Raw genomic sequence first — 16,473 nt, forward strand, 5'->3', positions numbered from 1 at the left:
GCCGGGGGTGGGGATGGGGACGGGGTGGGGGAGCTGCACAGCCGTAACAGACACCTCACGTCCCACCCCGGTGCAAACGTGGCTCAGGGAGGCCACAACCACTTCCCCAGCCACCTTTCCCAGCCCAGTAAATCCAGTGTGAGCAATGTCCGGGGGCCGGGGGTGGGATGGGGACGGGGTGGGGGAGCTGCACAGCCGTACAGACAACTTCACGTGCCACACCGGTGCAAACGTGGCTCAGGGAGGCCACAACCACTTCCATCCCTCCCAGCCACCTTTCCCAGCCCAGTAAATCCAGTGTGAGCAATGTCCGGGGGTCAGTTCCACCGCTGGGAGTGTGACCGCCTGTTTCAAGCACGGAAATTGGAGCTGGACTCCCTGGGGGAGCTGCACAGCCGTACAGACAACTTCACGTGCCACACCGGTGCAAACGTGGCTCAGGGAGGCCACAACCACTTCCATCCCTCCCAGCCACCTTTCCCAGCCCAGTAAATCCAGTGTGAGCAATGTCCGGGGGTCAGTTCCACCGCTGGGAGTGTGACCGCCTGTTTCAAGCACGGAAATTGGAGCTGGACTCCCTCCTATCTCCCTTCCTTCCATATAAATTGTTGATGTTTCCAGACCATTCACTGGTCACATCCTTTACAAACGTGAGTCACTGTTGTATTACTGCATGCAGGCTTGTTCAACCAGCTACGCCCCTTGTGTTTTCCAAAACAGCCCGAGGGTTTCAACTTGAGCTAAATTCCTCCTCCTTGGGACATGTGTGCAGGTGCTTTATCTGGTCGCCTTTATCAAGGTGACCTCCCTGGCACGAGGCACAATGGCCAGGGACGTTCATTTGCATGGCATGAGAGCCCAGCTCTGCTGGGTAAGCAGTGCAAAGGGCCATCAGCGCCCATGGAAATCCAGGCCGTCGCCTGGAGGGCTCCCAAGTGGCTGAAGACCCTCCTTGGCCACCCCCAGGGCTGCTTGGCCATTGCATTTCCTCGTCTTTGTGGTTCGTGTGAGAAAGGGATGGCCCCTTCCAGCAAGGAGCCCTGCACACTCCCCCCAGGACCAGAACAGACTTAGAAGTGCCACAGAGATTTATGATGTCAAACGCTTTTTATATTTTTTTCAAAGCCCCTTTTACACTGCCTGGATAAATTGATTACCTGCTGATGGGGGAGTGGGAAGAGCTGTTTATTGGGAACCACCGAACAAGAGTTTGTTAGGATCAGAAGAAACCAGTAGGAGTGACCCACTGCCCTTTCCTTTGATCTCTGCAAGATGTGCCCGGAGAAGGCACGCCAGAGCCAGAACAATAACGCAAAGCATGCCGGCGGCATCAGCCCGACTGCCGCTCAGGCAGCCATTCCTCCGAAGGCGGCGTCTCCTCTGCGCGCTGCCGGCACCCAGACCACGCTCCACCACCCAGGGCTCCCCGCTGGCAACATGCAACTGGATGAAAACAAGTTTTGTGCCATCAGACCACACTGTGGGTACACACCGTGTCGCGACGATGGCAGGAGGCTGCTTTAGTAAAGGCAACTTAAGTGACAGCCGAAATCCTGCCTGTGGCAAACTTCCGGATGCTGTGTATTGGTTTAAATATTCGTGTGTGACAACGGGGAATCTCACACCAGTGACTTGGCATACGGCTGCGGGAAGTGTATAGCTAAGGTACGATATAGACTCTTAAATGGGGTTTCAGTGGGCGTGAGGCATCTTCTCCATCCACTTTTAAAATTCCCATGAGGCACCTAACAGTAAGTCTTTTGGCACGTAAATCCCTTGATAAAACCCCAAACACAATCCCAAGACAAATTGTGCTCCGAGTATCAGAGATCTGAATTAGACTGGTGAAAACAGCACGTTAACTGTGAGTGCCGGGCTGTCCTGACAGTCCTGCAAGGAGGCCATTTGGGGAGAGAGTGGGCCCTGACCAGCATGAGTCTTGATTCAAAGGGCATGACAAAGCTCTCCCGCTGCTACCAGCATCGTGCCATCTGGCATTGGCCTGCAGCCACCTCTGGGGTGCTCCGTAGGACCTGGCCACTGAAAACAGGACGTGAAGAATAACAAGTCCAGTTGGGAGGCAAAATGTTATTAAATAAATTGGCACACTCCATCGGGCAGTAAGAGACCCTGCAAACGGCACCGGGGGCTTTAGACAGTCAACTTCTGCTACAGCGAGCGTGACTCATCTCCGTCCCTCTGCCATCACACCTCACCCTCTTCTCCAGCTTCGCCCACATGCCGTAATCCAGCTGTCCAGGGTAGGTGACGCTGCTGGGCCTCTGCAGCTCTCACTGGACACGTGCCATCACTGTGGTTCTTCCCCACTCCGCAGGAAGAAGCTATGCCGTACCCACCTAAGCCAGTGCCTCTCAAGCAGAACAGACCAGCACCTGACACCGCTGAGTTTACTGAAGAGAATAAGGGAAGCAATACTAAAGCATTTAGCCACTTCTTAACTCCACGCTGTAATTGTCCAAAAAACAATTATCCTTATGGTATAAAAGGGGAAACTGAGGCACAGAGATGGCAATTCCCAGTTCTGGGCCCCACGGAGTACAGGGCTGCACAGGCACAGAAGGAAAAGGCAACCCCTGCTCTGAGCATCTTAGAGGGTGGATTTGTTTTAGACAGTAGCTTGTTACGCTGTCCCAGGTATTCAGCTCACGACACAAACGGGACAGCACTACAGAAATGCCAGCACTTGAAAAAGAAAAGATACAAACCCGCCAGCCCCCCACTCACAAAAACTCTGAAAATACTCTCTAATCCAAGTGCTCAACCACTGCTTCTGCTTCCAGCATATAATGTTTTAAAAGATGTTAGCAGCACAAGTACATCATCAGTATTCTCGACGCGTTAATTCCAAAGTACTTGGGTTAAAATACAGTCTACAATGGGTAGTGTGGGCGTGTGCCAGACTAAGGATCGGATGGAAGGTTTTCACTGTAACGCATACAACTGATCAATTGATCAATGACTGATCAATCTCTTCCCTTCTCTTTATCTATCTAGTTTTGAACAGAACTATTTCCTCTTTTCTCTGTTTTTATCTCTTTTTTACACATCTCTTTAAGCTACAAACCCAGCCTGTGACCTCAGTCCCACACTCGGATAGTCCTGGCCTTGCAGGACATACAGGTGGGAGACCAAATAAGCACAAAAAGGGTATTTTTTAAGACACCAAGCATCTCCTCACTTTTGGGAAGCTGTGCTCTGAATCCCGCTGTCTTTTTGCAGTGTAAGTCCCTGCTACCAGAGCCTCAGCGCTAGGAAGCGATCCCTTCTCCCCTGGCCCCCTCCCCAGGGAATCTCCTCGCTCCTCTCTGCAGAGTGCTTTTGTTTATACTTGCTAAACACTCAGCCACTTTCTTGGCAGAAAACCCTCCCACTGCCACCTGGCCGCTTTTCTGTCTCCCAGGAAGTTTTGCAGTGACCTGTGACACAGCCGGGAATGTGGCTCGGACACGGGGAGGGGGGGACATCTGACAATGTGCTGTCTGCTCCTGTCCGCCCCCCCGCTGACCCCAGCCTCGACACACTCACATCCAGCCACACACACATCCGGACACTCACATCAGCGAGTGAGTCAGAAACAAAGAAGAAAAACCCTCGTGGGCTGCGATTCGCCCTTTATTGTGAACCCCAGACGTCATACGCGCACGGCTATAGATGGAGCTCGGGAGCCCAGGCCAGCCCAGTGCAAGCCCACGAGAGCTCAGTGATGGTGGTGGTGGTGCCGGTTGGTGGGGGGGGATGCTGTGTCTGTATGGCTAAGGATGTATTACAGAGGCGGGCTGGTCTTAATGTAACTAGAGAGCTTCTGTGATCTACAAAGGGTGAAGACAGAGAGGGAGTAAGAGGAGGTACCCTGTGTATTTCCCAGCCGCGCTCTCCCCAAGAGGAGGCCGCCGGCAGCCCCTCTCTGATCCCCCCCCCAATCTCCCTCCAGCGCAGCACACCAAGGAATGATGAAAAAAAATAATTCTGCAAAAAGGGTGAGTCGAATTGCTTCTTCTTTGGGGCACGGTGGGGTGGGGGAGGCTCACGGATGTTTTGGGGAGGGGGGCTTGTCTCTTGATTTCCAGTTGTTCGCTTTGCCTCTGCTCCCCCCGCCCTTGCCTTGCAAAAAAAAAAACCCACCCCAACCAGATCAAAACAAAACCAAACCCAGCACCCGTCTCTCCTTCTCTCCTACTGCCCAGTGCCTCTCCTTCCTCTTGAATTCGCCAGGAGATACTATTCGCCGTTTAGTGCGGAGCGATGTAGGCAGGCAGTTTTCATTTTTGATCACAAGGAAACGATAAAATACAGAGACACCATCTATCTGTCGCTCGCTCTCTGCTCTGTGCCGTATGTGTGTGCCTGCTGTGCCCAGAGATCTTATAGCTGTCTATGAAGAAATCTTAAATATAAACCCATACATAGATTTCGCCTCTAGGATTAATTGTTCATAAACGGCTCAAAAATGCAATTTTCACTGTAGTAAAAAAATCAGCTAGTTTAAATTCTCCCCAACACCCTCCTGTTCCTCTTTCCAATGGCAAATGCACGTTGTGTGAGGCGAATATAACGTAACAGCCTTTCTTATATAACGCACAGAGTGAAACCCTGCCTGCGATTTTTGCATCATCCCCTCGGTATTATTGTTGTTGCTTCATGTCTGCAGCAGAAAAATCTATGTAGAGTGAATCAAGCAAAGTACCTCGGTCCCAGCTTCGGTGGAGAGAGGGGCCGGGAGGAGGGGGAGGCGAAAGTTGGGCAAAGAGGGAGGGGGGGAGAAGAGGAGCGTAAAACCAAGAATAATACCATTTTCCCCCATTTTCTTCCCTCTCTCTTTGTGTTAGGGGCAACAGGATGGAAACCAGCAATCTGTGCAGCCAGAGAAGGTCGGCTGGGTGCGGAAATTTTGCGGGAAAGGCATTTTTAGGGAAATCTGGAAAAACCGTTATGTGGTTTTGAAGGGAGATCAGCTTTACATCTCAGAGAAGGAGGTAGGATCGGTTTCATTTTCCTTTCCCATCCCCCCTTTCCTCCCCTTTGCATATGAAAAGCACACGCCAAGCAGCCCCAGCCTTTCCCCAGCGCCCCTGCCCAGCCATCGCCCCTCCATCGCCAGCCTGGGTTCAGGAGGTTTCTCGGGGACTTCTCCCCGAGTCGGCACCGGAGAAACCTGGCCTGGGTTGGTGTGACAGCTCCAACAGCGACTCTCCCAGACAGCTCTGGCTGGGAGACATTTTCCCAGCACTGGACACATGAAAGGATTCACTTAGCGAGAGTTAAAACCCTCATCCTTCTCTCCGCCGCGGTGAAACGGCAATGCCAGCTTCCTTCTGTGCCTGTCCTCTGTCATTAAGTTCGACAGTGGTCTTGTTCCCAGCTGCTGCACTGCTCTATTTGGAAATAACTGTGGTCTCCCCACTGGAATCGAGCCATTTATGGGTCCCTTATCTCCTGTATTTTTTTTCCCCCTGAACCACACCACAAGAGGACGACGGGGAAATTTAACCACGGATTCAACACCTTGTTGAAAAATGTGCCCCCTCTCCTCCCCCTTGTCTCTGCTCAACATCGGCTGGGGTCTGGGGTTTAATGTAGTGTTTACATTAGACTTAATTGGATGTGACCATCAGGCTGAGCGTTGCAGGCGCTGGCAGGCTGCGATCCGGCTGTCCTTGCACAGCCTGCCCCCTTAGATTTTGTCTTGATAAATTCATCAGGAAGAAATCCCCAGGCAACAGCACGCCTCCCTCTGCCTACTCTTTAAAAACACTAGTGAGGGTTGGGCCCACAAGAAGAGGCACAGGGGCTGTCTGGAGTCAGGCTGGCGTTAGGACAGGGCATTTGGGGTAAAAATACGGATCTGGGTCTGGGTCTCGGTGGGTTTCCTCCCGTAAGTGGAGGTTACTCTCCGACGGGCATTGCAGGGCGGTCTGTTGTTCAGATGCACGGCTACCTGGCCCAGCTTTATCAGTTTAGGATCTGGAGGGATAAGAGGGTCCAGAGCGCCAAGCATAATTCAATTTAGAGGCTAATTGAATCACGGGGCATGGCAAAGTGCAGATGGATCAGGGGTTATTAGAACACAGAAATAGCCTAAAAGTGGACCGAAAGCCCAGGTCGCGCTTAGCTATGTGTTGGCATTTCGCAGCTCACTCCCATTGATCTCTTGGTTGCTCCAGAACCGGAGAGAGACACGGGTGTGGGGAATAAATGTTGTCTGCAGGCTGGGGGTTCGGTGCCTTAGAAATGCTCAGGTAAAGAGACATAATAAGAGAAAGATTAGAGACTGCAGACAGCACTAGTGGTAATGAGACACTAAACCTATGATGAATCTAGAGATACATTTATGGATGGGACAAGTTAGATGGAAAGATGGATGCGAGAGGTACACAGCGAGTGGTACAAATCTCCGTTGATTTGTGGTCCTTCCAAATTTTCCAGTAGTAACGCAGACTGTATTTCTCAACAGCAGGCCTGCTTGTCTTGCATGACTCTTACAAGCAGCTCACATACCTCTGGGGCCACAGATCAGCGTTTAGAAACTGCTACAGACAGATTACATGGCTGCAAGGATTTTACCTGCCGCCTCGTGTTCTACCAGTCCGGGTCAATGGTTCTTCTGTACTGGGGTCCCAATTCAAGGCCGCACTGAAGCACGTGCTTGAGCAGAAACATATGCTTAAGCTTGGTTAACGGGGATCGAACTGGAGCTTGTACTTTTTGAGCCAGGACCCGGAAGAGAAGTAACCATGACCAAGTCCAAATGAGAGGGGAGCTGCTTGCTCAGATCAGACTGCATCGGCTGTGCCGAAACAGTTGGAACTGCTGGGAAGGGATTGGGAATAGGCTGGACTGGGTGGCTCTGTAATAGTAAATTCACTGCAGGCTGGGCAGATGCTTAACAGTGTTAGCAGGACGCTGTACGGTCCTTCAAGCAGGCATGAAGGTGCATTATCAGCGATGGGACTGAATAATACTGAAATTCACACCTGAGGTTGTGTCTGTGGTTTTAGGGGGACTTAGAGACAGACACAGGAACTTTTCAGGGTCCCTCTCACCAAGCCACCATTCAGTGGGGGAAGGAGTCATATGGGTGGGTAGAGGGAGAAGCTTGGCCCTGCTGAAGCAAAGGCAGAACAAGGCAGCTGGGACGGTAACCGCAGGGTCTCTGCAGGCGGGACGGGAGGCCTGACTGCTGCCCAGGCTGCACTGACCGCCTGAGCCCACGGGCTGTAGCCCAGATGCATTCTGCCTGAGCTTAGAACCTCCTCAGAGAACCTGTGCTAGGGAGAGGGAAAGGGCACTTCCAGAGAGCTATTCAGCACATGTAAGCCCTGAGCAGCCTCTGGAAGTACCCATTACAGATACGCTGTGGTGCCTGCGCTCCTAACAAGGGAGTGCTCGCAGGGGAGGCCAGCCGAGCGGCTGGGCTCCATGCTACCGAACTGCTCCAGGGCTGCCCCGTTTGGAGGATCCTCCTAGACCCTCCCTCTGCAGCCCAGACCTGCACAGCGGCTGTCCGGGACAGCAAAGCCATGCTGTGTGGCACAATACCCTCCTTTAAGCAATGTGCGAACCCTCCCTTTGATGGGAAATACTCTGGATCTTGTCTGGGAAAACAAGAGTGTTTTCCAAAATCCTGGCCACCCTGAAGTCACCAGCTGGACTGCCACTGGCTGCAGTACCACTGGGATGTCCCGGACACCCAGCGCTGCCAGGTGGGTGGTTACGTCTCTCTCTGGTACCCCAACTGTTTGAAACCTGGAGAATAAACTGATGGCAAAGGCTCTACTTGGCTAAGGAGCAGAAAAGCCTGCGCGAGAGAGAATGTATTCATACAGGAATCAAAACCAGTGAAGATGTGCAGGAAGAAGATGTCTGTCTGTCCACCCCTCCCTCCCAAATACGTCTAGGTAGCTACCGCTCAAGTATCTGTGTGCTCTGAGCCCAGAAGAGGGACGAGGCTGTCTGAGGGGCCACGCGGGTGCTAGTTTTGAACAAGGAGCACTTGTGTTTGTTTCAGGGAGCGTGCGTGTATTTCTTTACGGGGAAAAAAACTAATGCATGTGCAACTGAGGCAGCACTGTGGCTCTACGTATATGAATGTGTGTGTGAAAGACCATAAATAACATGCAGCGGTGACTGCCTATGTCTTTATATGGAAGAATCTGTGGTTGTGTAGAAATGTGGTTACAGAGGTAACATCTGGCTGCCTGCATGCGCACTGAAGTGACTCTGTGTGCCTGCGGAATTGAAGAATACGCCTGTGTCACTGGGTCCGGCATCTCCGGGAATCTCAATATACGAGGTGGCTCCAGCCACCTGGCACGTGGTACACTGCACCGCCTGTCTGGGTGAGCACGCTTGTGCGTGCGTGCATGGACGGAGGGCACGCGTTTGGTGTGGCTGCCTGTCGCTTGCACGTTTCCAAGACTTTCTGTTCAAAGACAGACGGGTCTTTTAACAGACGGCGCAGGTTTTTGGTACTGACTGGACCTTTATTCCTTAGCAAAGCCAGGCCTTCACATACCAGCAAGATCTGAGATCTGCCCTGGGGGGGCCCGTAGCCAGCACTCCCTCCTGTCCGCAGGTCTTAACGCGTGTTTCAGAGCTCTGCTCCCGGAGCATGAGGCTCCCTGTGCACGCTCGCTTTCCTGGCAGCAGGTGCCTGCAGCTCCCGCAAATAGCTTAATAAATTGGGATTTGTCAAGCAGAACAGGACGGAGCCTCTTTTGTTTTTTTCACACACCAGATTATGCCCAGTGGAGAAAATGGAGCCACTGCTGGGTTGTGCTGATGAGTTGTGTGAGAGGCTCTTCACTGCTCTGGAGAAAGGCCTCTCCACTTGTGAATCCCTGCCACTGCCGGTGTGGCTGATGGGGCAGGCACTGGATGCAGCCAGAGAGAGAATTAAATAGTGGAGACCCTGAGGAGACGTGAACTGAAAACTCTAGTGGAAATGGCCACTAGACAGGTTGAATGTCAGCCCAATTTCTGCAGTGATGGGAGAGGAGACTCAATTGTCTGTTTCCGCAAAAGATCAAAGTCCTCCTCTGCTATAAATTATTTTTGCTCCATCAAAGCCATCGGAGCAACGTGGATATGGTGGATGGAGCTTACGAGTTAACTCTCATCTTAACCTTGGTGTTTCTTGTCAGCTCCTCTTAAGCTCAGTGGCTGCTCTAGAACAGAAGGCAGGCTGTTTAGCGGGTAAAGCAGGACTCCCGGCCTCTCCTTGTCAGCTCAGAGCACGGCAGAAGAAGGGGTTAAATACCAGGAGTCCTGGATGCTATCCTCAGTTCTGCCACGCACTCACTAAATGAACTCAAACCAGACATTTATTTACTTTTGCCTGAATTTCTCCATCTGGAAAGCAGGTCTAATAATACTCATCTCCCTAAGGCACAAGGTGCCTAGGAAGGGGGAATTGTATGTCACACACTGTGGGATCTCTTGGGAAGGTTGTCAGCTCAGGGCAGGTAATGATGTTGCACGAAGATAACGCGGAGCAGTAAAACTGCTCAGAGCTGAGCACCGGTCTGATATCTGGAAGGGCTGAACGGATAGGTTTCCAAAAGGCTAACTCCCACAGGCAGAGTCAGACTACCAAAATCCCATCAACATCCATGTTGATTCCTGCTGTGAATCTGTGTGCTTTTTCAGTTGCCTACCTAGGACCTGGGCTTGCAGGTTAGAGACTAGCCCTGATTGATTTATTTTTGTTAGGAGAAGATGTGAACGCCTGATGGAAGCCTGGGCTTTCTCCCTGGCAGAAACCAAGTCTGCAAGGAGAGGAAATATATTTTATCAGACCAGCTGATATACCTGTAAAATGCAAACAGGGCTTTTGAGTTATGTTCTTTTATTAGGGCATCAACCTTTGGAAGCTGTGAAACCTGCTCTAACACCTAGAACCTTTTGCTCTTCCAACCATGCACCAAAATGGTAGCTGAGGCTTACAGACCTTGTTCAGCCAGGGGCTCTGAGCCTGCACGGCGATCTGTACCCCTGCTGCAAGCCGAACTCTGTGAACTTATGCAAAAAAACCCTTCATTATTTCGCATTTGGTCATCAGCCAAAAAAAGCATTCAGGGCAGAAACATGCAAGACAAGATGTGCTGAAGTGAGCTGAGCTCTGCTAAGCAAAAGAACACCTTCTTAGTATCATTTTTGCATTCTTTCCCCTTGCTCTCCTCCACACCGGTTCCCTCCCCCCCTGCAAATTTCTGGTAATTGTTCTCTTGTTTCTAGCACAGCTTTGTTATTGCTTTGCACTTGGGAATAGCAGTCAGACTAACACAGACACAGCTGGGCTCCTACCACTTCCTGTCAGGAAGCCCAGGGCTGTCCAGACAGCATGAACGGACTCTGTGATGACGAGATGTTAATGAGGAAATGCTTCTCGGGGCTTCCTTAAGCCTTTTCTTGTTTGCTACCAAAAGCATCGACTCAATTAGCACAAGAGCACTTGAAAAGTAGTCTGTTCTCGCTCCTCATTTGTTGCAGCACCATCCAACACTGCACAACTCTCTCTCTGCCTGGAAGGGGTGTGTGCGTGTGTGTGTGTGTAGACATTTGAAGTAGCGTCTAGAGTTCACATACATGGTTCATGCGTGTGATGGAGCCTGCAAAGTACTCGTGGTGTTGCTGTGCATGTGCTGTTCACGCACTTGGTACTGTGACGACGCTTCATGGTGTGCATATTGCACGTGGTGAATACCTGTGCACGGCGTGGCCATGTTTTCTGCCCTGTGTCATGTCTGTGGTTGCTAGGTGCGGAAAGTATGTTGGTGTCCATTGCGTTCAACGTGCACAAGGTGTTATCAGAGCTGTGCAATTACATATGTGTTTACAGATGGTGGCAATGCTAAGTGTCAGCCTGGTGTTTAAACCCTTGGCTTTCAGCTACACAAGAACAGTCTGTGACTGTATGGCTGGGACCTGCTGCCCCTTCCATACCTCTCCTGCTCTTGCTCTTTTAAGCCATCCTTTTCCCTTCCACCTTCCTTCTCCTGCTCGGCCAAGCTCTGTTCTACACTTTGCAGAGAAAGGTGAAAAGTTTCAGTGAAGTGTCTTTCCTGTCTCAATGGCACCATCCTGCACAACCAGAGAGAGGGTCAAAGAACACTTAGGCAGAAACGACACACAGCCTGACTCCCCTTCCCTGCGACGGAGGTAGCTCGTGAGATGAGGCAGCACGGCTTTGGGATCCGAGTGCAGCACTGGGATGCAAAAGAGCTGGTTCCAGCACAGGGTGTTCTTCAGGGGCCAGTCGATTCTGAGACACCTGTGTTTCTGGTAGCCTTGGCTGATGCCTCTTTGGGGCAAGGGACTGGAGTAGATAGATAGCAACTTTCTGCCGCCATCCCCTCGTTGGCTCAGGGCAGCGATCTGGACATGAAAAGGCCTGGAAGGTCATGCTCACGCCCTTGAGCTACCCAGTTCATGGTGCAACCTCCCACTCGGGATGCAGGTGTTCAGATGGGAGGCAGTCTCTTGGAGCACTGCCACTTCTATTCGACCGAGGTCCGGAGGCTCTGGCTGAAACCAGGGTCCTGCTGCGCCAGTGACTGCACAAACTACCTCTATCCCCGTCTTCTCTCCACACATGCACCTTAACTGGTACTAGGCAAGGAAAAAGTGGACCATCTGCAGTGTCCTGCTGTACACACGCCATTTTACCCCGTGTCCACAGCATTTTGCAGGTCCCTTTTACTGTAATACCTGAAACTCTCCCAATGCTCCCTGTATTTCTTCTTCTAGTTCCCTTGCAGACCAGAACCACACAGTTACCTCCCTTGTGCAGCCAGGGAACTGAGAAGAACAAGGAGCCAGTGACAGGACAGGCCATTAAACTCGGGTCTCCCCCGTCACCTGCCAGTCCCCTCACCAGTGCTGCTTCCCGGCACTGCCAGGGCCGGTGTTACACACATGCATGGATTCCTATCTTAGTGACAGCCTGATTTTAGCTAAGCTCTGCAGAAATTTCTGTCCCTTGCTAGATGGTAGAACTGCTCAGCTTGAGGAAGCGAAACTTTTATCTCAGCTTGAGAGGGGAACATTCTGGCTGATGCTGTCCCCGAGACTGCCCATGTTTGGATATTCAGCTTTGCTGAGAATCTGTAGGTTTCTTGTTACACCCTGAGCCACATTATGACCTCTTGAATGTCTCGTGGATACGTTCCACTTGGTGTCTTGTGATTTTCTGTACCTTCCGCATTTGCTTTGAGCATGTCACATCTCAACAGGGAACTGCTCAGGCAAATCTCCACCAAACAGATCTGAGGAAAACCGCAAAACTTTGCCTGGTGACTGAGTGACTGCCCTTCCGCTTCACTCCTGGTTTGGCCCCAGAACACAGCCCTGATTCAGAATCAAGGAGGTTCGGAGTTATTGCAGGTGACAACTTGATGAGGGAGGAAATTTTAACAGCCCGTCAGCAAGACACCCAAGGGGCAGCTAATTTAAACCACATTAAGGATCCTCCCATTGCCAGAATGCTACGAAGGAGCATTGGCACAAGAGAAAACAGACCTTTGGAAGCATGACTAGCTGCAAGGCTAGAAATAAGCCCTCCAAGCCTTTGAGAGCAGGTACTTTGGGTAGCATGGCTGATGTTCTGACCCTCTACGTGTCCACAGGATCGCCAGGTCCCACAGGCACAGGGAGTGCTGGTGTCCCTTCGGGCTGACCCTGGGGCAGCAGCTGCGGGGGCGAGGCGTGTGAGGAATGCGGCTCCCCTCCTTGAACTTTAGCAATGCGCCAGCAATGTCAGCCTCAGCACATCTCGCCGCTGACTGCAGGCCCAGATTAGCCGGTGGCTGCACGGCTGTCTGCAGTGTAGCTACACCCCAAGCAGTGGCAGCTGCTGTTGGGAGTGCGGGGACTGCATGGTCTAATGGCTCCAGGGTCTAACGTACCCTGCTTTAGGGACCTGGCTTTGTCTTAGGTGATGGGGGACACTTCTCTGTGCCTCAGTTTCCCTTCCCTTGCCTGGCCTACTTGGAGTGTGGAATCATTTCTGGGAGCATGGGGAGGAGCCAGGCTGAACCCCAGGAGAAACTGCTTTGTCCGCCTAGGGCAGGTGCAATACGGATAGCAAAGCCAGCAAACAGTCATGGCAGCAATTGCTGGGATTTATATACCTTAATCCTTTCAATCCAGAGCTTCCCTGCAGGGCGAGGAGTGCAGGACCTACCTGCCCATGAGGCTCTGAGATCATCAGCTCGCTGCATGCCAGGCACTCAGCAGCTGTGAGGAAGGAAAGACCTACTGGCCACCTCCCAGCTAGGAATGATTTTGCCGAAATCAACCATCCAGGCCTCTCCCTTCCTGGCACATTAAGCCAAGCGGTCCCTGATTCCTCTCAGCCTCAAACTACAGTGTGGGAGACCTTAAGAAACGCTCATGAAAGCAACAGGATCCAAAAAATACACACATCTGCAGAGCCCCAGCTGCTTCACAGGCAGGTGTGCAGACCTGTGCAGTGGACAGGAGAGGATATGTCGCCCCAAACAGGGAAGCTTTTTCTTGACTCCCGAAAAGAAGTTGTAGAAAAGAGGGACTGGTGGGCCCTGGAGAGCCTGTTTAAGCCTTCTATCTTCCCTGCAAGTTAGAAAGCAAGAGACAAACTGTCTGGGGATGGGGAACCAGAATGAAGACTGTATTCAGAGTTGATGCTCAGCCCTTCCCAGAACTCAGACCTTTTCTTAAAGAGTTTTAAGTTTGGTATCTGAGCCTAAAAATTACTGCTCACTTTCAAAAATCTGTGTTCAATCTGCATTCAGCAAAGAAGAAGAAATGATACAAGCAAATGTAATGATCATAGTAAACCTCCACCACTAGGATTAACTCCTCGCTCAGAGCACCCTGGGTGCATGACGAGCTGTGGTAGGTCACCATGACATAAATGAAGATCACTGCTGCTATGCTGCCCCTGCCATTCCCCTTACAAACCACACCGGGTGACAGAGACATCGCGCTTCATTCCCTCCTACTGAGAACTGACAGCTGAGGCTACTTCCTCCCAAAGGTCTCCAAAATGTTATCCAAAGACCTGTGCGTTGCCTGGGTGCTGGGAACACATCAAGCCAAATTCTCTGCTGGTGAAACTTGAAAGGTTTTATTTGCATGGGTCCAATCTCATTGAAAATGTGGAGGAGGGTAGACACCCTGCAGGTTTGTCACCCAGCTCCTAGCGACGTAGGTGACCGGGATTTAGGCTTTGCTGGCAATGTGGTTCCAACGGTTTTGTAGGTCTTTAAGGGTTGCTTTTTTCTTTTTTTTTACAGAGGATGGGCTGCATGACTATCCTCAGCCTCTGAGCACTCCTCCTCTCCTGCCTCTGAGCTTGCTCTGTTCTGTAATTCATGCCCACCATCTCCCTGTTTTTGGCCTCAGTAGCCTCCCACAAAGGACAAAAGAGCTAGCTGGTACTTTTGAAGTTTGCCTTTCACCTTCCTTCTCTCTAGTTTCACTGTTTACACACTGAATGCTCTGTTATTTTGCTCTGCCTGCATGTCTCAGTGCGGGAGAGAGGGGGGACATCAGTTGGCAATGCCCCTTGTGAGACAAGACTGGTGTCCTTCCCATGCCTCGTGAAATCACTGCCACTGCATCACCGCAATGGAGCCCATTTCAGGCTAATGCGGAGACCTCTTCCCATCACGAAGGCAGAACAAAACCATGTTCAAATGACTAAATTAGAGCCCCATTCGCTTTATGGCCTCATTATACTATCAAGGCTGCGTACAAGAGGGAATCAATTCAAAGTGAGATCAAACCTGCCTTTCCTCCCTGCGCGGCAGCTCTGGCTGAAGGGCAGACATACCCTTAGGCACCTGTATCCACGCATGCACCCACCCCCACAAAATACCTGTGGGGGGCTGAACCTGCCCACCTTGTCTGAAACTTAGAAACGGGACCCCAACATCATCCTTTTAATGCAATGTTGCTTATTCTCAGTTCTTAAGCATTTTATAACACGCACATACGGCACTTTGGCGAAAGTGATATACCGTCTGTGCAGCAGGGTCTCAGGTGTGTGTCATGGGTAGACAAACGCGGTGTTAGAGCCCTGGCACTTGTCAGTCCGAGTCTTTTAAGGGACTAGCTATACCCAAAGGGTGTTTATCTGAACCAATTACACTCGTCCTTTCTGCAGCCTCCTGTAGATATTCCTAGAGGCAAGATATTTGAGTCCCGGCTCCCATGAGTTCACAGTGCAGGCTCTGCATGTCTGAGAAAGGAGGGAAGGGCTGGGGAAGTCCCAGTGACCTACATGAGCAAACATCTGGAGTAAGGACTTGTGCCTCAGCTGCTGTGCCACAGCTGGGGGCTCAGAAGGGATCGGCTTTTCCTGCTGCAATTGAATAGGGATGAATTCAGCCAAGATTCTTGGAAAAAGGTGGATTGTAGGATGGTACTGGGAAGAGATAAAAGCCGATTAGAAATGCACGGGAAGGATATATAGATAGACATTATCTGCGAGAGACATTTCCATGACTGTTCATAAAAGCCCATACACAGTGGCTGCTGTTATGAGCAGAAATAAGCAATAGCTTCTGGGCCTTCAAGAATAGCTGTGTACAGTGTCTGCCTCCTAGTTCTTGAAGACAAACTCGGGGGATAGAAGGAAAAAGGATAGAGGGGGAACTGCAGTCATTATGCAAGGCCAGATGGTCACTTTATCTGCGTCTCTGGTTAGAAAGCTGGTTACGGCATTTTAGTCAGCTTCTTTGTTTAAATTCTGTTGAAAAAATCATGGGGAATTCCTTCAGTGCTTCCCAAAACTAGGGAGGAAACATACTGAATGGGGTGGAGTCCTTTCAAGAAATCCAAGAGCAAAGACCTCATCACCATCTGCCTTTCTGGCACCTGAGTTACTCAAACCCCACTGCAGATCCCAGCCTGTAATGACCCCGGCTGGAGTCGGATTAAGCAGATTGACATGGATTTGAGCCTGCTACAGTTCTGTCCTCAGCGGACATGCAAAACCAAGTTCTCTCCCATCCCAGTTACCTACATTCCTCATGTTTACCATGGAAAGAGTAGAGCTGCCCTGCTGTAGGAGTGGGATGTGAGGATAGTGCATTAAAGACAGCAATGAAAAGGAAGACCATACAAAACTGAAGGGGGCCAGGCAGAAGATAGGCTGTGTGTTCTCTTTTTTGCTCCAAGTGTCCTCCGAGTGACGGCACCTTCAGGTCAGCGGTCTGTCTGTCATGGGACAGTATCAAGAACCCTGGCTTCCTCCCCAGCTCAGCCACAGCCTTCGCGACCGTGTGCAAGTCACATCTTTAATTTATTACATTATACTACAGATGTCGTCTATCTGGACCTCTGTAAGGCCTTTGACATGGTCCCCCACAACATCCTTCTCTCTAAACTGGAGAGGGATGGATTTGATGGGTGGGCTGTCCGGTGGGTGAGGAATTGGTTAGATGGTCACATCCAGAGGGTAGTGGTCAA

At 51.1% G+C, this 16,473-nt stretch overlaps 1 protein-coding gene across 1 annotated transcript in view; it reads left to right on the top strand.

Annotated features, from left to right (window-relative positions):
- Window positions 1-3,675: 3,675 nt before the first annotated feature.
- The window catches only part of PLEKHO1 (pleckstrin homology domain containing O1), a 20,348-nt gene continuing 7,550 nt past the window's right edge, over window positions 3,676-16,473 (top strand). Inside the window, exons 1-2 of the mRNA XM_009272567.2 lie at window positions 3,676-3,998; window positions 4,848-4,994. Of these exons, the coding sequence (XP_009270842.1) occupies window positions 3,969-3,998; window positions 4,848-4,994 (177 nt within the window). The 5' untranslated portion in view covers window positions 3,676-3,968. The remainder of the gene's footprint in view (window positions 3,999-4,847; window positions 4,995-16,473) is intronic.

The sequence above is a fragment of the Aptenodytes forsteri genome, unplaced genomic scaffold (assembly GCF_000699145.1).
Source record: "Aptenodytes forsteri isolate BGI_AS27 unplaced genomic scaffold, ASM69914v1 Scaffold110, whole genome shotgun sequence".
NCBI classification, from domain to species: Eukaryota; Metazoa; Chordata; class Aves; order Sphenisciformes; family Spheniscidae; genus Aptenodytes; species Aptenodytes forsteri.